Here is a 23,858-nt window from a genome sequence, read left to right on the forward strand (position 1 = left end):
TGTTGATGTCCCTTTCGGTCACAATTAGTATGTTTAGTTCGGTCAAAGAGGGTCGAAGTTCTCTTCTATTATATTGATGTCGAAACACAAAAGACGGGCTACAACGCGACTTAAACGGGTTACAAAAGTAGACGAGGATAGTAGACGAGCTGATCTCTCGTCGATTCTTCGAGCTATGAGCTTAGAACCGTTGACTTTTGCTTGGACGAGCTAAGCTCTTGTACTTGCTGTACGACTTCTCCTGCTTTTCTTCGATCCCCTTTTCTAAAGGCCGTACGCCCGTATTTATAGGGAATCGTGTCGGTTCGTCTAGGAAAAATACCATAATACCCTTCTCTCTCGAAAGGGATATTTATGGACTTTTTCCTGGGCCGGGCCCTTTTGTTGGGGTTGAATCTACCCCTAACAGCATATATATATGGAAATATTGAAGAGTCGGTTATGTGGTCTAAACGGGCTTTTTTTATATAAAAAATGTGACCCAATAGGGAGACTACATTATTCGATCTGATTCACTTAAATCACAGGATTGAGTGATTAACTCATGCAGTCTCCTTTGGAAAAAAAATGAAAATAATTTTTTAGTAAGTCAAGGGGATTATAAAACCAATCTAGTTGAATTACCCGATTTTTACATATCTAAAACGAATTTGTCTATCTACATTTGATAACTGTTTTACATTTCAGTGACAACTTTTAAAATTACACATTTGAATTAATTAACAGAAAAAAAAAAATTTGTTCACCTATCACTACAAGTAACACGTTTGGAGACGTCAGTTATTTTGTGTCACTTCTTTAACCGATGTAAAAATATTAGAATAGAACGATTATTAACATCATTTGACTAACCGATGTAACATTTTTTATTTTCTTTTAGAAGCTTTTTCAATTTTGTTGATGGATCCAAATTTTTGAGAAAATGAAAAAGGTCCAAAACGCCCTAATCATGAAACTACAAAACCAACAAAACAGAATCGAGTTTCTAAATTAATTAAATTCATAACCATCTCTTCTTCTTCAAGATTTGAATGTCTTAAAAGTGTTTTTGTGTTATTGACGAATCATGTCGATTCTAACAATTTTATTGTAGGATAAGAGATTCGTGAAGAGGATCAATTTTTCAGCCGTGGTGAGGTGAATCTCAAATTCTGAATAATTCAAGGTATCATTCACTTGTTTACTTTTAGTTTGAGTGTTGAGCTTTGTTTTTGTTCGATTTAAGAAAAATATGAGTCAGAATGTTGACTCATGTTCATGTTTTGCTTGACTTGCTTCTTGCTTGAGTAGGATTTTTGATTTCGGTTGAAAATCACAAAAATTGATCGTGGATCATTGGCTGGTTAACACATTTGGTCGATCATTGGCTGGTTAACACGTTTGGATGATTCTGGTCATACTATGGTAAATTTCTCTTGTTTAATACACTCTGGAAAGGCTGAAGAATATGAGCCTTATGTGTTAGCTTCCCAAACAAGATTGGTTTACTATCTGAAAGATGGTTCGTGGTTAGGCTCACTAAGTAATGATCTTAATATACTACCCAATACCCATTAACTCTTGAGGAATTATTTGATGCGAGACCAGGACTGATTCCAGAAGATCAATGGAAAGAATTTGTGGAAATATTGCAACTCACTGATAAAGCTATGGTAAAACTTGAATAACACAGTTTACTACTACTTTGTATATACATCACACATAAAAATTTGCTATGTATTGTATTGAAGAAACTCTCTTTTTATTATCTGAAACAATCTGATATAATTGATATCATAGAAGCAGCTAGATCATAACCAACTCTCCTTAGAAGTCACATGCGACTGTTTCCTCACAAACAACATAATTCGAACTATTATGTTTTCAAAGTAAATAAGCAATGAACTATTTTATTCGCATGTGTTCTTCTCTTGCTCCACACGTGATGCTCCTCCTTTACAATTCCTTCTTATATACACCTGATGAGGCTTATCAATACCCCTCCATCGAAATGAAGTTTGTCCTCAAGCGCTAGAGTAGCAAACTGCTTCTGCAATTCTCTGACCACCTCCCAATTTTTCTCATTATCAGGCAACCCTTTCAAACGAACCAATGCCTCCAGCACACCCTTATCATTGTAACAGGTGTCTAATACTTCCTCTGGTTCGATTGACAACTCCTCAGAATCAGTAAAAAGATCTGGCAGAGGAATGACCTGATGATGTGCTCCCAAGACCTTCTTAATCTGAGATACATGAAAGTTTAAATGTATTTTTGAGACATCTGGTAACTTCATTCTGTAAACCGCTTTCCGAATCCTCTCCATAGTTTCATAGGGTCCAAAATATTTGGCTGCTAGCTTCTGACAAGCACGTTTCACGATAAATTGTTGTCTATGTTGTCTCAGTTTCAAGCAAACCCAAGTACTTACTTAAAATTATACATCTCTTCTATGCTTATCAGCATTATTCTTCATCAATTATTGAGCGCGAATCAAGTGCTCTTTTATGTGATCAAGCATTAAATCTCTTTCCTTCATCATGTTCTTAAGTTCCACCACCTTCGTGGATAGTTCTTCAAATCGAAATATAGCAGGCAGGTCTCTACCATACAGGATCTTAAATGGAGAAGCCTTAAGAGAAGTATGGAAAGAAGAGTTATACCATAATTCAGCGCAAGACAAGAACTGATGCCACATTCGGGGATGCGAAAAAGCAAAGCATCGAAGGAATGTCTCTAAGCATCTGTTCAAGACTTCTGTTTGACCATCCGTTTGAGGGTGGAACGATGTACTATATTTCAGTTTCGTTCCAGATAACCTGAAGCAATCCTTCCAAAATGCACTCAAAAACGTACTGCCTCTATCAGAAACAATAGACGCCAAAAATACATGTAACTTCACCCAGTGGCGGAGGTAGGGTGCAAGCATGTGGGTCAAATGACCCTGGTGAAATTTTAAATTCGGCTTAAATTTTAAGAAAAAAATTAAATTTACCCATGTAAAATAGTACAATTGACCCTGGTAAAATTTTTAAATCACATAATTGACTCCAATAAATTTTTTTTTGACCCTGATGGGATGATTTCCTAGCTCCGCCACTGACTTCACCACTTCTTTAATGAAAAATCTTGCCACATCCGATGCAGAGAATGGATGTTTCAGGCCGACATAATGACTGTATTTGCTTAATTTGTCAACTATCACCAATATAACATTCTTCCTCTGTGACGTTGGTAAGCCTTCTACATAGTCCATCGATATGTCCTCCCAAACATGTTGTGGTAATGGTAAGGGCTGCAACAATTCTGCTGGAGACAAGGTCGAATATTTGTGTCACTCACAAATTTCACATTCTGACACAAAATTTTGGACATCCTTCACTAACCCTTATGAGTGAAATGATTGTTGGATCCGCTAAACAGTCTTTAACACACCAGAATGTCCTCTCAACAACCCAACATGGCACTCTTCTAATATTAGTGGAATTAAAGCAGACGTCTTAAGGATTACCAACCTATGTTTGAACCATAGCACTCCGTTTTTGAAAGTGAATTTGCTATGACTAGCCGGATTTGTTACACATGATTGGATGTCTGCTTGCAACTGCTCATCCTTCTCTAGTTCATCAAAAATGTCTTGCAATTTGAGTACAGTGGGCATTGTTAATGCCAATAACATATGAGACGACAATACTCCTTTAGGTTGAATCATCCTAGACAGTCCATCTGCTGCCGTATTCTCCACTCCCGGTTTGTAAATAATCTCAAAATTGTAATTCAAGAGCTTAATAAGCCATTTCTGGTAATCCATTGTTACCTCATCGAGTAAAAACTTCAAACTCTTCTGATCCATGTGCACCACAAAATGTCTGCCAAACAAATACTGTTTCCACTTTTGTATGGCTAGAACTTTTGCCATCAATTCCCTCTCATATACTTGCTTAAGTTGCTCCTTAGCTGTCAAACCATGACTTTAGTAAGCGATTTGTCTTCTGTTATGCATCAAAACCACTCCTACGGGATCAAGAACTCATTTTCAGGTAATGTACAATTTCTTTGTAATCAAGAAGTTATCAGTTTTTGCAGGTAACACACAAAGTGTAATGTTTACAGGTGAATGCAATAGGTGGAAACACAAGTATTTTCATCAATCATCTAGTATCAACAGTAGTGACCAGGTAACAAAATTAGAATTACATGTATTTTCTGCATTGCACTTGCAGTAGCAGTATCTACAATATCTGGAAAGGAGTGGAATTTGAACTGAAGCAGAAAGTCATTTGACTTGGATTTTACTTAAAATTGATATGTAAACTGATATGTTAGTTGTTGTATAATATTTTGATCTATAGCTGTTAGTCTTCTCTTTAATAAGTCCACTCAATTAGTGTTGGACTGTTTTAAAAATTTCAGATTGATTTTGAGAAACCAGCGTTATCGCATGATGAATTTCTTTTGTTTAGTTATGGAATGCATATGCGTAGTGTTGTAGTTGTCTTCAAGGCTACGTAGCTCGTTTTACATATAAGAAGCTGAGACTCTATTGTCATTTTATCATTTGATCAATGATTATGGGCTACTATGTTTTTTTTTGTCAAATTTAAATGGACGCCGGGTGTTGTAGTTGTCTTCAAGGCTACGTAGCTCGTTTTACATATAAGAAGCTGAGACTCTATTGTCATTTTATCATTTGATCAATGATTATGGGCTACTATGTTTTTTTTTGTCAAATTTAAATGGACGCCGGGTGTTGTAGTTGTCTTCAAGGCTACGTAGCTCGTTTTACATATAAGAAGCTGAGACTCTATTGTCATTTTATCATTTGATCAATGATTATGGAATTTCTTATTTTATAAATCAAAGATTTTTTTTATATTTTTCATTTTATTTTCGATATTGTATACCCTTGTATCACAATTATGTCTTGTCTTTAAAATGTAATATTTGATTTTACTATGAATTAATCTATAGTTGTTTTTGTTTTTATGTAATAAAAAATTGTACTGTGAGTAAAAGTTAATAATAAAGAAACTGTTTTATAAAATAAAATATTTCAAAATACTGGATTACGTCGGTTTTAGAAGCCATGTGAATAACTTTTAGAGTTACATAAAACTTAACTTCAGTATTACAAATGAAACATAAACGCTTTACGTCACTGGTCATTTCGTGTTAAGTCACTTTTGTAACTGACTTATATTATTAGTGTCATTTTAAAACTGATGTAAAAGAATTATAAAACTGACGTACAAAACCCTTATTTTTGTAGTATATATTGTTCAAATTTATAAGCCTCAATAATTTATTGTAAAAATGCACAAAATGTTTTTCAGCAAATTTGTAATTTATTGTAATTGTAAATCGTATTAAAAATATAGCTTTTAAAAAAACAATTATGTCATTACAAGTCATGTAAATCTGTAACTACAAAAAGAATCTAAAAAACAAAAAATAAAATAAAAAATAGTTTATTAAGGGTAAAAGCTGCATTTACAAATTTTAAAAATAGATTATAATCCAAGTAATATTGGCTCATTTGAGCTGATCTTGTACCTTGTTGGCAAAAAAAAAAAAAAAAATCCAAGTAACACTTTTTGGTTTTGATTGGGAGAGATTTTAAATACTTTAAAATTAATTTAAAGTCTTAAAAGCTAAAATTTTATTAATCAGATTTTTATTGCTTTATTATTTTTAACAGTCTTTAAAGTCTAAATGTCCACTTTTAAAGTTTGTACGTGCAAATTTTTAAAAGCACAAATTTGAGATGTTTTTTGCTGTAGAAAATAAATAAGGGAAAAATGCCAAAAAAACCCGAAGTTATTTTTATTTGGACGTTTAATACCCAATGGTTTTGGATTGAAATAAAAATACATCAAATTATCATTTTAAAACCAAAAATAATAAGTGTTGTTATTTTCATACCTACGTTTTTTCAACAAAATCAAAATTCCAATTTTCCCCTGGTTATCTAATTATTTATTAATTTTAAATATAAAAATTCTTGTTTTTCTGTTAACCATACAAGGCCCGCAGAACCAATCCCAAGAAGCTGACCTCCGTGGCCTCATTCAGCAGGTGATACAAAACCAAGCATCGGCTGTTATGGACAATGCAAAACGGTTCCCGGAAATGAGCAACAAGATCGATTCTAGATATAATGACTTGAATGCCAAGTATGATTCCCTCAACACTAAGCTGAGGTACCTAGAGGGCCACCACAACAACCAACCACCTCCAAAAAATCAACCAGCTTCCAGGTATAACTGTTTAGAATCCAAAGGATTATGCACTGCCCATGCCATCTTTCTTGATGATGATTATGAGGACTACCTCACTGAGGAAAGCGATGTTCAAGATGGGGAGGATATGGATCATTATGAGATAAATGAGTCCCAGTACTACATATTCGAGTATGAACCCGAGCCTTCACCCGAGGAGACTGATCGAGTTGATAATCGAGCACTGGTTTGAGAATCACAAACCGAAGAACCACCCAAGGCAGGACCCGATGACACACCCGATGATGGTGATCGGATGATACATTGGGTAGATGTTTAGATGACAGATCAACCTCAACTTCCTCGAGCTGAAGAAGAGGAATTAGAGGAAAGGTTCAGAGCTGCTATTGACATCCAATTAGAGGCGCTTGCAGAGCGTATGGCCAAGCGAAAAGCTCCACCTCCCAAGCTCTTGCCACCATACGAACTTCAAGAGGAGATCGCCAAGGAGACAGCTCAGCTGGAGATTGAGGTTAAGGAAGCTGTCAAGGAGATTGGGAATGAAATTCTGAGGAGTGGAGTGTGTTTAGATCCTGAACTGCGAATTGAGGAAAAATTGGAGGATCATGGCTCTTTTACTCTGCCGTGTTCAATAGGCCTTAGGATTTTCAACAATTGCTTGTGCGATTTGGGAGCTTCAGTCAGCATCATGCCACTATCAGTTGCAAACAAGATGGGTTTCAGCAGTTTTAAACCGAGTAGTCTGTATGTGTTTCTAGCTGATAGAACAATCAAACACCCCATTGGTGTCCTGGAAAACTTGCCTCTCAGGATTGGAAGAGTGGAAGTTCCTACTGATTTCATGATCCTTTATATGGATAATGAACCAGACGATCCACTGATCCTAGGAAGACCATTCTTGGCAACAGTAGGAGCAATGATTGATGTGAATAGGCATGTCAATTAGGGCCAAAGCTCGCGGGCTTGCCCGGCCCGGCCCTGAAAAACACCGGGCTCGGGCTTAAATATATATGTCCAGAAAAAATCGGGCCTTTTGGGCTCAGCCCGTTTGGGCTACAGGGTTTTTCGGGCTTAGCCCGACCGGGCTCGGGCCAGCCCGAAAAGCCCTTTAACAAATATATTTGTACCTTTTTGTTAACATTTTTGTTTGATTGCAATATTTGATTAATAATTTATTGTAAATAAAGTTTTAAATTCTAATCCTAGTTTTCATATATACTCAATAACCATATTTTATACTTTAAAATTTTTATTAATGATATTTTATATGAGTTATATATTGGTTTATTTTGTTAAAGTATCGAAATTTTATTTAGTTTTAAACATTTTCTATTAAATTAAGTTGGTTGTAGTGAATATAGATGAGTTATTAAATTTTTGATTGATTTGTTTTATAGTGCACCTTTAAACACTGCTTTTTAAGGCTTATAAGTTTGAATTTTTGATCGATAAGATAAGCTCGAAAAAGCCCGAAAAGCCCTGTAACCCTGTTAGGGCCAGACTCGGGCTTTGAAACATAGGCTCGAAAATATTTCAGGCCGGGCCGGGCCGGGCCGGGCTCAAACATATGCGGGCTTTACGGGTTTCGGGCCGGGCCGGGCCGGGCCAGCCCGATTGACACCCCTAGATGTGAAGCGAGGAAAGATCAGAATTGAGTAGCCATGGGATTTTAAACCGAAACGAAATAACCGAACCAAAATTTTTGGTGTTCAGTTCAGTTTCGGTTATGGCGGCTGAACCGATCGGTACAATTTTTTTTTCAAAAAAACCGATATATTTCGGTTCGGTTTTCGGTTAACCGAATATTTCTAAATTTTTTTAATTTTATTTTAATTTTATTTTATTTTTTTTTTGTTTTTATTTTATTTTTTTGGCAAAAATCTAATAAAACTGAAATTTACACCTAAAATACCGAATCACCCGTAAAAACCGAAACCGAAACACCAAAATATTTGAAATAAAACTGAAAAAACCGAAATTATCTCTAAATAACCGAAAAATCCGATTTTTCATGTTTTTAATCAAATTTCGGTTAATTTCGGTTTTGTAATTTTAAAACCAAATTAACCGAGAAGCCGAAATAACCGAACCGAAATATATTTCGGTTCAATTTGGTAAGATTTTCAAAACTCAAAAAAACCAAAAAACCGAAAAGACCGAACCGAATTCACCGAAATAACCAAAGTCCCAGGCCTAGAATTGAGCATGGGGAGCATTTCAAAATGGCCAACCATTGATGACCACGTCTTTTCCACCAAGACAAAGCAAAGAAGAGTCAAGCACCTCAAAGAAGTCAACACTACATTTGCTGTGGAACCTCGATAAGACCTATAAAATCCACTGAATCAGCCTGCTACAGTGGAGAAGGTTTCAAAACCTCCTCCTCCTAAAACTCATGCTTTAAGAGCATGAAGAGTCAAGCTTAGTGACTTAAAACAAGCTCACTTGGTAGGAAGTCCCAAAGGTATCCTTTATTTTCTTTTAATTTTTATTTATTTATTTTATTTTTTTTTTGATTTTTGCATATTTACATTTATATATAAAAAAAAGAGGAAAAAGAACAAGGAAATTTTGGGGAACCCGAGGCTCTACCCGAATCTGTACCCGACGCGCCTGATCGTGTTCCTACTCGGGTGGCGAGTGGAGTCCGAATTCCACAAACCCTAGCCCACTCTCGGAGAAGCCCAAGAAGCCAACCCTCTCTATTTAAGGAGACTCAACCTCACAACCTCATAAGTTTTCTCAAAACACTAAAACTCTTTGTCCTCCAAACTTCTTCTCTCTACCTAGAAATCGAGTTTTTCAATCTTTGTGGACTAACCCTATTAACCTCGGCTTAGTCTCTGTTTTTACCTTCAAGGATTTACTAATGGCCCCAAAGATGAAGACTTACCAAAAGAAGGGGAGCAGATCAACCTCCACCGCTGCAAGAACCGGAGGTGAAGCCGTCGAACCTCGTGAATCCCACGAAAGAGGAGACGTTCTGCATTCCCAACCGTTGGCTGGACGTTTCGCATCCCCAACCCGATGCTCAACCTGATCCGTCACCCGAGCAGGTGCTCGAGCAACCGATCGTGCAGATCTCCGAGTTTGCTCACCAAGCCCAGTGACGAGTGCTGTTCGTCGATCTCCTCGACATAGGGATCTGTGTACGTCCGAGAGAACCGTCACCGACCCTATGGAGGTCGATTCTGATGCAGATGTAGGAGAACCAGAAGAGATCCAAACCTCGCAGTTAAGGAGCAGAGCTGCGGTTGATAGAGGGAAGAGACCAGCCTCTGAAAGGGCTGAAAAGGTGGCCGAGAGAGCAGCTGAGGAAGAGGATCGAGACACAGAGGAGGAGAGCCGTGACCGAGAGGAGGAGCAGAGAGAACGCACATGCCAGGCTTCGCGGAGGCTAAAGCAGAATGAGGTGGAGACTCCGGCCAAGCTCTTCAAGGTCCTCCGCTAGATGAGCTTTGTAGGAACCCGCTACCCTCACCATGAAACATTGAAGCAATTGGGGATCGCTAGAGATGTCGAATTCCTTTTTGATATGTGCCACCTAGGCCAGATGATGCGAACCAACATCAAAGCTTATGAGGAGGAGACGGTTCACTTCCTCTCCACGCTACGGTTACACTACTTTGAAGACCACCCGACCCTACTATCCGATGGGGGGGATTGGGTTCATCACTTTCTCCGTGCGCAACAAGGAGTACCGACTTACCTTCAAGGAGATGGAGAAGTAGTATGGTTTCAAGGCTGGGAGTGGAGAAAGCATGGAGGTGAGCAAGGAGGAGATGAAGTCCCTATGGCTGACAATAGGAGACAAGCTTCCCTACAAGTCTACAAGCTCTAAGTCTGCTCAAATAAAGAGCCCTGTTTTGAGGTATTTTCACAAGTCCCTAGCTTACACCCTTTCTGCTAGAAAGGAGACTGGGAATGTGAATGACCAGGAGCTCCAGCTGCTAGACATTGCCTTGTGTGGAGTGTTAGATAATGCTAGGGATGGTAACCAACTGATAGGAGATGTTGCGGGTACTAGCATGATCTTTGTGCTGCTCGATCAGTTCCTTTACCTTAAGTCTCGGACAATAAAAACTGAGAGAAGAGAGGGAGCTGGGGAGATCTCCATAAGAGGATTGGTCACACCAATTTTGGTGGCCTGCGATGTGCCTTTGAAGGGAGTGGTACATGAGCCGATATGGCTAGACATAGAGTACTTGACACTAGCAAGATTCTTTGCCTATGAGAGGCCAAACGACATGTTTCTCTTCAAGTTTGTCCATCTAGCTGCCGGAGCCACCCTAATGATCCTGCCCAACGTCGTGTGTACCAAAGTCAGGCTAGGAGACAACATAGACTTCACACCACCTTTCGAGGAGCTGTACAACCCGAATGAGGAATTCGAAGCTGAAGAGAGAGAGCCAAATGGGGAAGGACAGGGAGATAACTCGAAAGATTATGATTTTGAGGAGTATGTTTGCTTTCAAAAGCAACCTGTTGGGGTGAGGGGAGCTCACAAGAGGATCGGATGGCTGAAGAGGATGAACAAGTTCCTAGCTAGGAAAATGAAGGACCTTACCGGCTCAGTGAAGGTAATGGTAGGTCAGATCAGGGAGCTGCAAGACAAGGCAAGCTGTGCCTCAGCCCCCACTTCAGCATATGCACCCACATGGATGGGGAGGAGCGGACCACTAGGAGGAATTCGATGATTAGCACCTCCAGAGCCTCACAGAGCATCATTCTACGAGCCCCAAGCAGAGGAGGATGCCACCAGGCCAGATAGATCGCGGAGAAGCCACTGATGCCTATCCGACGCCTATCCCGATGGGGTACACGATGCCTTATCCGATGCCACCATCGAGCACACATTTAGGTGAGCACTCATGGCCTTTCCCTCCGCCTTATTAGATGCCATACACGATCCCGTACGTGATGCACCCTGCGAGCGGCTATACGAGTGACCATTCCGGACCTCTTCCACCATATCCATCGTACTATCTGATGCCCTACCCGATGAGTTATGCGATGCCTTACACGATCAACCCCTCGGATGCTGGTCCGAGCAAGTCGTCCATGCACATAACCGAGCTCTCTGACGAGCGAATCCCGACACCTGCTGAAGCCGGTGATGACCCTAGCTACACGTTGGCAAGTATGGAGGCTGCTACGACCTCCTTCTTCACCAACCCATGAGGTACCAAATTCATCCAACCTTTGTAAATAACATTGCATTTAGTTTACTTAATTTTGTGTGATTCTTGGATTTTTTTTCAGACTTTTATTTACACAGGGACTGTGTAATTTAAGTTTGAGGAAGGGTCCTAGAATGTATATAACATTGTGTTTTATTTTCTTATTTCAAATTTCTGCATGCTAGTTTTATTCATTTGAGTCTGCATCTATTTGCATTGAAAAAACCCAAAAAATTTGATTTTTTATTTTATTTTAAAAAGAGTGTTCATGTAGTTGCATTTACATATTAGAATTGAGTCCAGTTTGCTTCATATAGGATTGTTGCATATGCATCTTAGGGGACAATGATTAAAACTACCTTGTTTAAAGTCAAACCTTAGGATTGAAGTTATAGCCCTTAATCACAGTTCATTGTTGCTAGATCAATCTTTGGAAAAAAATGAAAAATCTTTGTTTAGAACCTTGTGTCTTTTGAAAGCTTCCTCCACTTGCTTGAACATTGAATCATCTCTATGTTATTGGACTTAACCTGAACTTAAATTGTCTTGCTTATGGAATTTGAATATTTGCTCATGGTAACTCTAAACTCGGGTTAACACACCAATTTAACCAATCTTTTTGTTTAACTCGATTCGTTTTTCCTACCCTTGAACCCAAACCTTTCTTCAAACCTTGTTATGAATTGTTGAGTGAGGCCTTTTCATTGTGTGATAGGTTTTGAAACGTTGAGAGTATTGAGAACGCCAAAGAACTGGCTCTTGATTTAGCTAAGTTAGAATCATTTGGACTAGCTAATAGAATCGGTTTTGAAAGATAGGTGGATTAGCATGATTATTTGGGTTTGGGTTAAGGAATAAAAAGAGAAATTAAAAAAAGAAATTCCCTAAGGTTCAGTACAATTAGCTCTAAGTCTTTAAGTAAAAAAAACAAAAAGAGAAAAGATCTTGCCATAGTCTCCTAGAAAAAGAAAAAAAAAATATAGGAATATTATTAGGAGTTTAGCAAAGAAAGAGAAAGAAAAAAAAGAGATAGATGTTTAAAATTTAGACCTTAGGGATTATAAAAAAGAAGAGAGTTAAAATCAAGGATGTGGGTAGTTTTATTCTAGGGGATAGAAAAAAAAAAAAAAGGGAAAGTGAATGAGAAAAGGATAGATTATCAAGAGTTAAGCTTAGTATGCCCTAATTGTTCTCAATCTTAGATAGTTTTCACAACTGTCTAGCATTCCTTCTTTTGAGAGAGGACCACCCAAAGATATTGTTTGAAACCACCTTACCAAAAAGCCTTACCCTTGAATCCGATTGAGCTTGATTCACTTCCATTTGCAAGAATTCACCAAACACTTAAATGAATGTGAAAGAGATGTTCTTTGGAATTGCAAGTCTTTACTTTTAGTTGGAGGTTGAATTAGATCGATGCATGGTAATAAGCATAGACAAATATTTGTAAGTATGTTGATTGATCTTAGCACCATTAAACTATCTTTAAGGACTATAGCTTGAGTCTTTCGCTTACCACAAAAAGGTTATGAGTCCCCATTTTTAACTCATCCTCTACTTCCTTGCTAGAAGACTAGCAAGATTTAAGTTTGGGGGTCTGATAACTCTCTAGATTTAAGATTTAAGTTTGCTAGAAGACTAGGAAGATTTAAGTCCCCTCTTCTTCCTCTCGCCCTAGCACGCCGCAGATCCTCAAACGAGAGAGCGAGAGCTTCTAAGAAAGATCTTGAGCGACTCAAACTCTTTTTCCATTTTGTTAGGATTTATTTTACTTCTTTTTGCTATGCTTTTAGATTTCTATTCTGTACTCTTCACTTTTATTTTTATATTTCAATACAATGCAATTTTCGTTTATCTATGCTTTTATGTTTTCTGCAATGAAATCCATGTAGTGAAACAAAGTTTCTAGGGATGGGATAGACGATTTTGTCTTCTTGATCGGTTAGGATGTCTTAGCTTGGTTGTTTATGTTTTATAAATTCCTTTCTAGATTGGTGTTCTTAATGCTATCAACAAATCGAGAGGTTGAGATTAGATCTAGGGTGTTTTACCATCGAGAGGTGTAGATGAAATGCTTGAATCAATCAATGCTAGTGATTTACTCACTTAGCCTAAGAGATTAGATGTGTAAGGAGTTTATTGACAATAATGAATCGGTTTGTATTGCCTGCTTGGTCATGTTTCTCCAACGAGAGTTGGGTAGGGAAGTGATCAAGGTTGATTGTTTCTATCACGAGAGTGTTTTAACAAGATTTTAGATTCATTGTCTAAGGAATATTTGCTTGAGGCATGTAGGACATCCATACTGGTCTGGAACACTTAGGAGTCGATTACCCCATCCTTAGGAGCTTTCACATTTTGATTGTTTACATTTTTATTCATCACTCGATCCTATACCCAAACTGGTACTCGATCACCAGCTTCGTGTACACCCTCAAGTTGTTCATACTTTCTTTGTTTACTCGATCACCCCACCCGATCCTGTACTCAAATGATTGCATCGAGTGCTTAGGTCGTGTGGTTCTTGTTTATTTACTTTCTTTTATTTATTTTAGGACTGTTAGATCAAACCCATTACTAATTGGCTTGACTTGCATAGTTCTGATCATATCTCATCTGCTAGCATAACAACCATTTGGATTGATAACCCTTTGTACTACAACTGCATAGAGAATTGATACCCTGGGTGAAAATCCTGTTATCAGGTCCACTAAGAGAGATGGTGAGGGCGTTACAAGTGGTGTCAAAGTCAAACCTAGATGAGTGTGGAGTCAGGTGGACTCACACCGTCAGGAGGTGACGGTGTTGGTGCGCAAAGAGAATGTTGTGATCTGTTAGTGGGAGTAAATTGTGATACCCCGGTTTCAGGAACATGCAAAGAGATTTAAAAGAATTGATTTGGCCACCTATGTCATCAAAGTGTACTTATCTTTTCAGTTAAAGGTCCTGAGAGAATTCAAGAATTAAACATGCTTATGCGGGAGTAATTTCAGGATTGGTACACTTCCGGGGAAATGATTTTCGGAACTATGTAAATAATAACAAAACATAGAGAAATATCATGTGGTTATTTGTAGGGACAGTAAACAAGTTTTTCACATATGTAACAAACTGACTGTTGGATACATATGAGTTCATGGACCGGAAATAGAAGTTGAGCCTACTGAGCGAGGTGGGCTTATAAGTTTGGAGTAGACATGAAGCCACTAAGAAAGTTGGCAATCAGAGAGTTACATATCTTCTCTTGCACCGTCTGATGCTTTTCTTGGTTCCCAAGAAAATTTTGCTCGTAAGATTGATTTGAAGAACTTGCTCCAAAACCTTTGTCAAACCAGATTGAGCCCACACCATATCTCTGCGCCTTCTTAATTATAGTTGGTACAGAAAAGTTTGGAAATAAATAATTTTTATGCAATAATTAAATTAAAGTATGAAAACTTAGAGAGTGGAAAACTTCATCTTTTTCGACTAGGGATAATTGGTAGTCTAGTGGTGTATCTTTCTGCTGACTCAACTGTTCTATAAACTCTATCGTAATTTATAAGAGCATCGCAAACTCACCATCTTCTATAAACTCTAAATCTTTTTCAATTCATGCCTTTGAAATAGATATCGCTATTTTTTTTTCTTACCGTTGGGTACAACAGGCCGGCCCATTAGTCAAATCCCTACATTCGTAGGGAGCGGGACTCGATCCCTGGTATGATGGTGCCTTGTGCATTAAAAACTTACCATTTGCCACTGGCCCACTGCACTAAAGTAATGTGAGACTAAAAGTCAGAAATCATTTTTTCAAATTTTTATCAAATAAGGAACTTCTTCATTCACCCACTTATAAAATAAGGAATTAAAATATGTATACATTTGTAAGTATGTTTGTTACCTTTTTAAACACTTTGTTTCTATATAAAAAAATCGAATATAAGTAGAATTAATTTGTTTATTAAATTAATTATTTAATATAAATGGCATGCCTGTAAATAAGTGCTATCTTCAAGATTTATTTGATAAATGTCTCAAAAAAATGTATATATAGATTGGGTTACTGTTCACCAAAACGAAAAGTCTGTTGGGTTACTACTCTTAACAATCATCACTATAATTTTTCCATTACTTCAACCTATTGATTGCATTCTGAATGGTTCATATAAGGTTTTATATAGTTTGAGAATTATAAGTCTTAACTGTTTTGCTAAGTTGGCATTGGATGTCGTGTAGTTATATATGAACTGATTGTAAGAAAATTACGTTAAAGCGAGAGTTTGTCTTGATCATAGAAATTAAGGACACATTATTATTCATTATTCGGATAATAGCAACTAGAAAGGGTAAATAATGACCTTCTTCTACGTCACATAGAAAACCTGGAAATAGTAGAAGCTAGCTCAAGACTCTAGCATTTTTTGTCACATACACAACAATTATTGAAAACGAGGAAAACAACAACACATAGTTCGTGGAATTGCTTGTTAGGCAGTTTCAACTTCATTGGATGAGCCCTTGGTACATAACTCAGAACATGCCTCGGTGCATTGTACAACTGCTCCATTCACAATTTCACTTGCATCTAATTTACATAAACAATATATATTAGAATAAATTGATTTTTCATATGCTCCAAAAATCTAACAATAAAAATAAAAATAATAATATTAATGAGTTTTTGCGTTACCGGAGTTTTGGAGAGTGGTTAAGGTACCACACACAGAAGATGCACAACCCAACTTACAGTATTTGTTGACGGCATCACCTTAAATAAAATTTTTTAAAAAAAATTCTTCTAACTTGCATCAAAATCTTGGTCCAACTTGTAAAAGATATAGCTTAATGAAACAACAAAGACAAAATGTGAAATTAAATTACCAGAGTTTTCAAGAATGTCACGTGGACCCGGAGGACATGGCCCCTCAACAATTTTGCATCCACAAAGTTTTGCACAAGCTTCCTTAGAACCTCCAGAGAAACGGCATACATTGTTACAGTTTCTAGAAGTCGTGCTCGGGCAACAACTCCTTGCTTCGACTTGAATCTGCGCCATGACAAGACTCATTACTAGCACACTTAGAATCAAAGTTTTGCCTTCCATCTTTCGATTGATCATTTGTTTGATTGCAAAATGTATATGTGGAGGAGAGTTATAAGCTTGTTTTGATGAAATGGTGATGAAATAAGGCTCGCTTTTATACTAGTTGGGTCTACGACTGGCAACCAGAAACTTCGTATGATATGTTTATCACATGCTCTCTATAGAGTCTGTCTGTACTTGCTGCGTGGACCAACCTTATCTTAATGGCAATCTGATTCAGACTAAGGATAAATTCAAATCATCTTCTTCTTTTTCGTTATGGTTAACTTAAAATTAGGATACCTAATATTCCTTTCTTTTTTCTTCCACTACCAAATCTTAAAATTATTTTTGGTTTGTACTATTTAATATTATTTCATAGCAAAAATCTATATAGTTTACTTTTGTTAAAAAAAAAATATTTTGTCGTCTAATTAATTTATACGATTTGTAAATTTCTCACTAATGTTCTTTTAAATTTCTTTACTCTTCGTCTACCAAATATTTAATTATTTTTAGTTTTTAATTTAATATTATTTCATAGTTAAAATCTCTATCGTTTACTTTTGTTAAGGAAAAAGTAACCTATTTTACAAAATATATTTATTTTCTTTTGTTTTTACAATTTATAAAATTTTCACATATTTTTTTTTATCACAATCGTAACTTTATTACTTAACTATTTCTATCGGTTTCACATATCAATATTTACTATATATTAAACTATAATAAAGTAGAGTTGTGAGAAATTGTCATTTGGCACCAATCTTTTTTTTTTAACATGTGTCATTTTTTTCTATTATAATGAAATAAAAAGACACATTATTGCTAATCTAAAACTAAATTGTCTACACACATTTTTTTAGTTTGGGATATTTTATTTGTTCAGTTTCTTTAGATTACATTTACTTCTCTCAAACAATTACCTTTATGACATTATGGGTGGACGTTTGTTTTTGTTCAAACTGTTCATGTTGCAATAATGCATATGGCCAAATTAATTATAATTAATATGCTTTATAACTGTATTTATTGCCATGAATGTGATTACTCTAAATAATGTATGTGTTAGTGGAATTCCTTACAAACTTCAAACAATGTTTAGTGTATTATATAAGATCCAATGCTCACATGACTAATAATGAAGAAAACGATTACTCACTATATGTCTTTCTTTTCCCATCATTTCCCATGGTTTTTTTTTCTTATGAAGTTTTAAAAAAAAAATTTGATGTCTTGCAGTGTGATGATTAACAGATTAATTTCTCTATGACTATTTGAAGAAATCGTTTACAAAGCCATGTCAATGTATTTTTTTTCTTGGTATGAGAGTCTTGTCAATATTTATTAGCTTCTTCAAAGGATTATGTTTTATGATAGTCATGATTAAAAGTTTTTGCATTGTTTTGTAATGTGGTTTTTTAAACTTTCAAACTATAGTTCGGGTCATGATTTAATGTTTTTGCATTGTTTTGTAATGTGGTTTTTTAAACTTTCAAACTATAGTTCGGGTCATGATTTAATGTTTTTGCATTGTTTTGTAATGTGGTTTTTTAAACTTTCAAACTATAGTTCGAAGTCTTAAGTGATGAAGATGAGCCTAATTCTTGACTCCTAAAGCACAACCTCTTTGGCTTTGAACATTCACTCATAATATTATAGTTGTAAGTCCCATAGATTTCTCCTCTTAAGTCCTCTAATCTTCAACTACAATATATTTCTAACTTTTTGTTTTGTAAATTTCCTTTGTTTTTTGTTTTTAAAAGTTCTTTACCCCCATTACAAAAATATATATTACTTTGCATATTGTTAAAAAGATTGAGCCTAATTTTACCTTGTAATGCATATATACATAGTCAAAATATCACATACTTCTTTATGCCTCTTTTGAATCACTTCCCAAACTTTACAACATCCATTCACATTACACGGAAAAACATTACAGAGACCTATTGTTAAATATTTAATATATATATATACACATATTGTAACCTCGATACTTTCATTATAGACATATGTCAATCATTAAAAGTGGTATAAATTAATAAGTAGGTTAACCTGTACAAAAGCAAAACTACTTTTAAATCACATTAATATTGTTTGTGTTACCAATCATACCTCATATCTATTTTCATGTGACCCTTACTCCATCTGTCATTATGCCGAAAAAAGCTTACACCATTTCCAATGGTTATCTTATTTGATTTGAATTTATATTTTACATTTAGGGTATAATTTTGAAGAGATATGGTTTAGTATTCAGAGTATAAGATTAAAAGCATGATGCTATTTTAGTATTTTTAAAATTTTAGAAATAATTTGCTAAATTTAAAACCAAAACTTATTTTTTATGCAATATGTGAAAATTATCCTTCTTTTAACACACTTCATAATTATAAACTTATAAATGTATGTATTTAAAGTCTTTTTAATGCATATATAAATAATATCATGTACATTTTATATATAATTTAATAAAATTTTATTTTACATACAAAATATTTTACATTTCATATGTATTTTCTAGTATTGTATATATTCGTGCAAACCGTGTAGTTATTATGCACGTTCTTATAATTTGGAGTGAGACAAAACTCCAAATAGTTTGTTACAACGTGTTCTGTGTTTTTTTTTTTTTAACCAACTCTTTTTTTTTTTTGTATTGGAGTTTTGAATTATATGTTGGGACCAAATAAATGCTTGGTGCCTAATAATTTGAGTGGTGTGCTAAAATATTTGAAACAAATTTCATCCATCCGAGCAAGTGTGTTAGAGTTAATTAACTGATAATTCTAGAGAACTACATATTTTACAGCTTTCGTGATCGATAAAAACTAATAATATACTTATGTATTTATATAACTAAATATACCTTTATAAAAAAAACTAATATATATATATATATATATCTATGTATTTATATGTATTTCAGGTTTACTGTAAAAAGAATAGATTGTTTGTCGTGAGTAATATATCGGTGTTTTCTTTTTGTTTGTTTTTCGCGGGACCATGATGAATGCTTGTGGGCATGATTTGTTTATTTTCTCTGAATCAAAAAGGATTTTTGTTGAAATATTGATTGGTTTGCACATGCACATTGAATCTTCATTTAAGAATGTGGATTGGTTTACTAAGTATGTATATGGCAACCACGAGATGGTGGGCTAGTGGTTCTAGCTTGGAAGGAAGAGTCGCCCTGTTGGTCCAGGCCAGAGATTGATTCTTCCCAAGCGCAGAATTGCTAGCTTTATCCCTTTGGTCACATGGGTATGGGTCCATTGCTTACGGCCTATTTGAAAGCCTGGGAGGGACCCTACCCATGGGATACCCTCTCCCCAGGGATTAGTCTCGGACCCCTCCATAGGTCTGAGGATTTACCCTGAGTTATCAAAAAAAAAAAAAAGTATGTATATGGGTTTCAGAAAAATATTTCTGCATATTTGGCTGTTGGAATAGTTCATATCACTTTTAGTGTGAGTTTGTCAACAGAAAATTTGTTATCTATATAGATATGATTTTGCATAACTAAAAAATATAATATTTTGATTTACCTTTACGACAAAAGCTTTTTTAATCTCAAAGTGGTCGAATGCAAGAAATTAATATTTTATCATCCATCCGCAGTGTTATATAAATATTTCAGGTTTAATATAAAAAGAATAGATCGTTGAACGTATTAGGATAGTGTACCAGGTTTAATCAACCGGTTTATATCTATTATATAGTTTATGTAGGATTAAGCTTCCTTTTACTTAATCCTAATCCTGTATATAAACTAGTGTAATCTGACATTTACAGATTAATGAGAAATTCAGTTTGTTCAGTTAGTATCTTATCCAATATTTGATATGGTATCAGAGCGACACAATGACAAAAGCTTCCGCCATTGATTCTCATTCTTCTCGAGCTCGTTTTTTCTTGGATTCTACAGCCATGAGTGCTCCTATCACTCCGCTGATCTTTGATTTTGTTTTCCAGCTCTATATCGCTGTGATTGAATTTTTCTTTTTCGGGCTCGTGTTCTTGCTTTTCGTTCGTTCTCTTTGATTGACCTAGATTGGTGCTGGTTCTCTTCGATTTGCTTAATCCCAGCTCAATCCTTCTATAATCTTTGATTTTTTAGATCAATTTCATCTTTAATCTTTACGATGGCTTCAAATTCGCAAGATCGTCCTGTACCTTCGCATTTGAACTCCGAATCGCGTCGTCCTACTGATCAATACGAGAATCCGTATTTCCTCCATTCATCGGATCATGCTGGGATGGTTTTGGTCTCGGATCGGCTCAGTACTGGCTCAGAGTTTCATTCTTGGCGTCGTTTTGTGCGCATGGCTCTTAATGTCATGAATAAGTTGGGCTTCATCGATGGAACCATTCCTAAACCTCCCGATGATCATCCTGATGCAGGTTCTTGGTCACGATGTAATGATATGGTGATTACTTGGTTAATGAGTTCAGTTTCTAAGCACATAGGTCAGAGTTTACTCTACATGCCTACTGCATCTGCGATTTGGTTAGATCTTATGTCTCGTTTTAGGCAAGATGATGCACCTAGAGTCTTTGAAATTGAACAACGGTTGAGTAGTTTACAACAGGGATCTATGGATGTTACTACATATTATATGGCGTTAGTAACATTATGGGAAGAGTTGAAGAATTATATAGATGTTCCTGTTTGTACTTGTGGCAAGTGCGAGTGTAATGCCGCACTTATGTGGGAGAAATTGCAGCAGCGTAGCAGGGTTACAAAGTTCTTAATGGGATTGAATGAAGCTTATCAACCCACACGCAGACATATCTTGATGTTGAAACCCATGCCTTCGATTGGAGAGGTTTTTCACATGGTCACCGAGGATGAAAGGCAAAAGAATATTCAACCAGCTACCAAGATTGATAATGTGGCTTTTCAAGCTTCAGGTCCTTCTGATAATGTTGGTTATAACTCTATGATGCCTTCTCCTAATGGTTACTTTTTTGGACCTACTAATAATGCTGCCTATGCTGCCTTTCGACCTCATCAGAAGCCTTATTGTACTCATTGCAACCGTGTTGGTCACACTATCCAAAAGTGTTTTAAGCTTCATGGATATCCACCTGGTCATAGGAATGCTCAACGTCCTCCAGTGCAGCAAGTGTTATCACAAACTGCTCCACCTCGTGCATCTTTTCCAACAGGACAACGTCCTCAGTTTCCTACGCAGGCTCAATTCCAACAAGCTCAGAATCAATATCAGCAGACACAATACTCACAACCGGGTGCAGTAGCCAATGCAGTGATGAATTTTGCTTCTTATACACCTGATCCAGCACAGTCTGCAACTAGTCTTGATCTGAGCAGTTTCACTTCTGACCAGATTCAGAGTTTGCTCCATCAACTCAACACCCAGACCAAGACTTAGAGCAGCCGTCTCCTTACCCATCTGCTACGATAACTGAGCATGGTGCTATGGCTGCAACATCTTCTTCTGGTAACGTTACAATTGAGTTTCCTTCTTCTAGCCTTCGTTTTGAAAATAAAATTTTTACTTTTCAACATCAGTGCCTTTCTTCTCTCTATTATGTTCTACCTAGTGGTAGTTGGATAATTGACACAGGTGCGACTAGCCATGTGTGTTCTGACCTTTCCTTGTTTAGTGAGACTTTTCCAGTGACAGGTGTAACAGTCTCACTCCCTAATGGCACTAGAGTTGCCATTACTCATATAGGCACTATACAAATAACTCAAACATTGATTTTGCATGATGTTCTTTATGTACCAACTTTTAAATTCAATTTGATAAGTGTGAGTTCTTTGGTTAGACATGATAATTGCTCTGCACATTTCTATACTAATTCGTGTTATATTCAGGACCATACTCGGGACTTGATGATTGGTAGAGGTGTGCTAATCCATTGTCTGTACATATTGGAGCATCATGACATTTCAGCATCTGCGAATTCTGTTTCAGCATCTTTTTCTGGATCCTTGCAAGTCGATGGTCGTGTCTGGCATCAACGCTTAGGTCACCCATCTTCTGTCAAGTTACAATATATGTCGGGTACTTTACCTATGTCTATCTCTAGTTTTTCTTCTCATGATCATTGTGATATTTGTCCCCTAGCTAAGCAAAAGAAATTACCGTTTGTTTCACATAGTAAACTTTCTACTTCACCGTTTGATCTCATTCATATAGATACTTGGGGACCTTTTTCAGTAGAGTCTATAGAAGGATATCGCTATTTTCTTACTATTGTAGATGATTGTACTCGAATCACCTGGATTTATATGATGAGGAATAAAAATGATGTTCTTTCTATTTTTCCGTCTTTTATTAAACATGTTCAAACACAGTATAACTCTGTCATTAAGATTGTTCGTAGTGATAATGCCCCTGAACTTGGGTTTAATCAACTGGTTAAAGATCATGGCATGTTACATCATTTTTCATGTCCTTATACACCACAACAAAATTTGGTTGTCGAGAGAAAGCATCAGCATCTTCTTAATGTTGCACATGCACTTTTGTTTCAATCTAATGTTCCTCTTTGCTACTGGTCTGATTGCATTCATACTGCTGTTTTCTTGATCAATAGAACACCCTCTTTAGTTTTAGACAAAATTTCGCCTTATGAAAAAAATTTTAAACAAAAACCAGATTATAGTTTCTTAAGATCTTTTGGTTGCTTATGTTATGCTTCCACTTTAGCTAAGGATCGAAACAAGTTTACTCCTAGAGCTGAACCATGTGTTTTTCTAGGATATCCCTCTGGTTACAAAGGTTATAAGGTTCTTAATCTGGAAACTAATGTTGTTCATATTACTCGTAACATTGTTTTTCATGAGCATATTTTCCCTTTCAAAAATGTTACACCTTCTCTTCCAACTACTGATTTGTTTAGTAAGATGGTTTTACCTATGCCTGTTTCTACTGAGATTGAGCTTGTCGAAGATACACATTCATTGCCTTTCCCTGTTCCTGTTTCTGCATCATCATCTGCATTACCGTCATCATCTCCTAGTGCTGTTATCATACCGAATGAGACTGTTACAGTTGGCACAGGACAGGTTGCACAGAACAATGATAGGCCACGACGCCAAGCTAAAGCTCCAGGTTACTTATCTGACTATCATTGTAACCTTACAAACACTTCTTTTTCTAATTTGACTTATCTTGATCTTTCAACGTCTGATTCCTCTTCTTCTTCTGTTGTTGCTTTATGCAATCTTACTCAGCTTTCTGATAATCTCTCTTCTTCGGATCCACTTGTTGTTTACCCTCTTGATTCTGTTCTTACCTATTCTAAATTGAGTCCTTCCTATCAATTTTTTGTTCTTTCTTGCTCAATTGAATCGGAGCCACAGAATTTTAAGCAGGCCATGGCTCATCCTCATTTTCCCAAGGCTATGGATGTGGA

At 36.3% G+C, this 23,858-nt stretch overlaps 1 protein-coding gene across 2 annotated transcripts in view; it reads right to left on the reverse strand.

Annotated features, from left to right (window-relative positions):
- Window positions 15,670-23,858, reverse strand: part of LOC104771725 (thionin) — a 14,000-nt gene continuing 5,811 nt past the window's right edge. The window contains exons 1-3 of one of the 2 annotated variants that reach the window (XM_010496303.2): window positions 16,262-16,591; window positions 16,071-16,148; window positions 15,670-15,965 (exon numbers count right to left, since the gene is read on the reverse strand). In XM_010496303.2, coding sequence (XP_010494605.1) covers window positions 15,868-15,965; window positions 16,071-16,148; window positions 16,262-16,499 — 414 coding nt within the window. In that variant the 5' untranslated portion in view covers window positions 16,500-16,591 and the 3' untranslated portion in view covers window positions 15,670-15,867. Of the gene's footprint in view, window positions 15,966-16,070; window positions 16,149-16,261; window positions 16,592-23,858 lie in introns of those variants that run through there. The other variant, XM_019241693.1, reaches the window with a different exon arrangement.

Source organism: Camelina sativa, chromosome 20, assembly GCF_000633955.1.
Source record: "Camelina sativa cultivar DH55 chromosome 20, Cs, whole genome shotgun sequence".
Classification (NCBI taxonomy): Eukaryota; Viridiplantae; Streptophyta; class Magnoliopsida; order Brassicales; family Brassicaceae; genus Camelina; species Camelina sativa.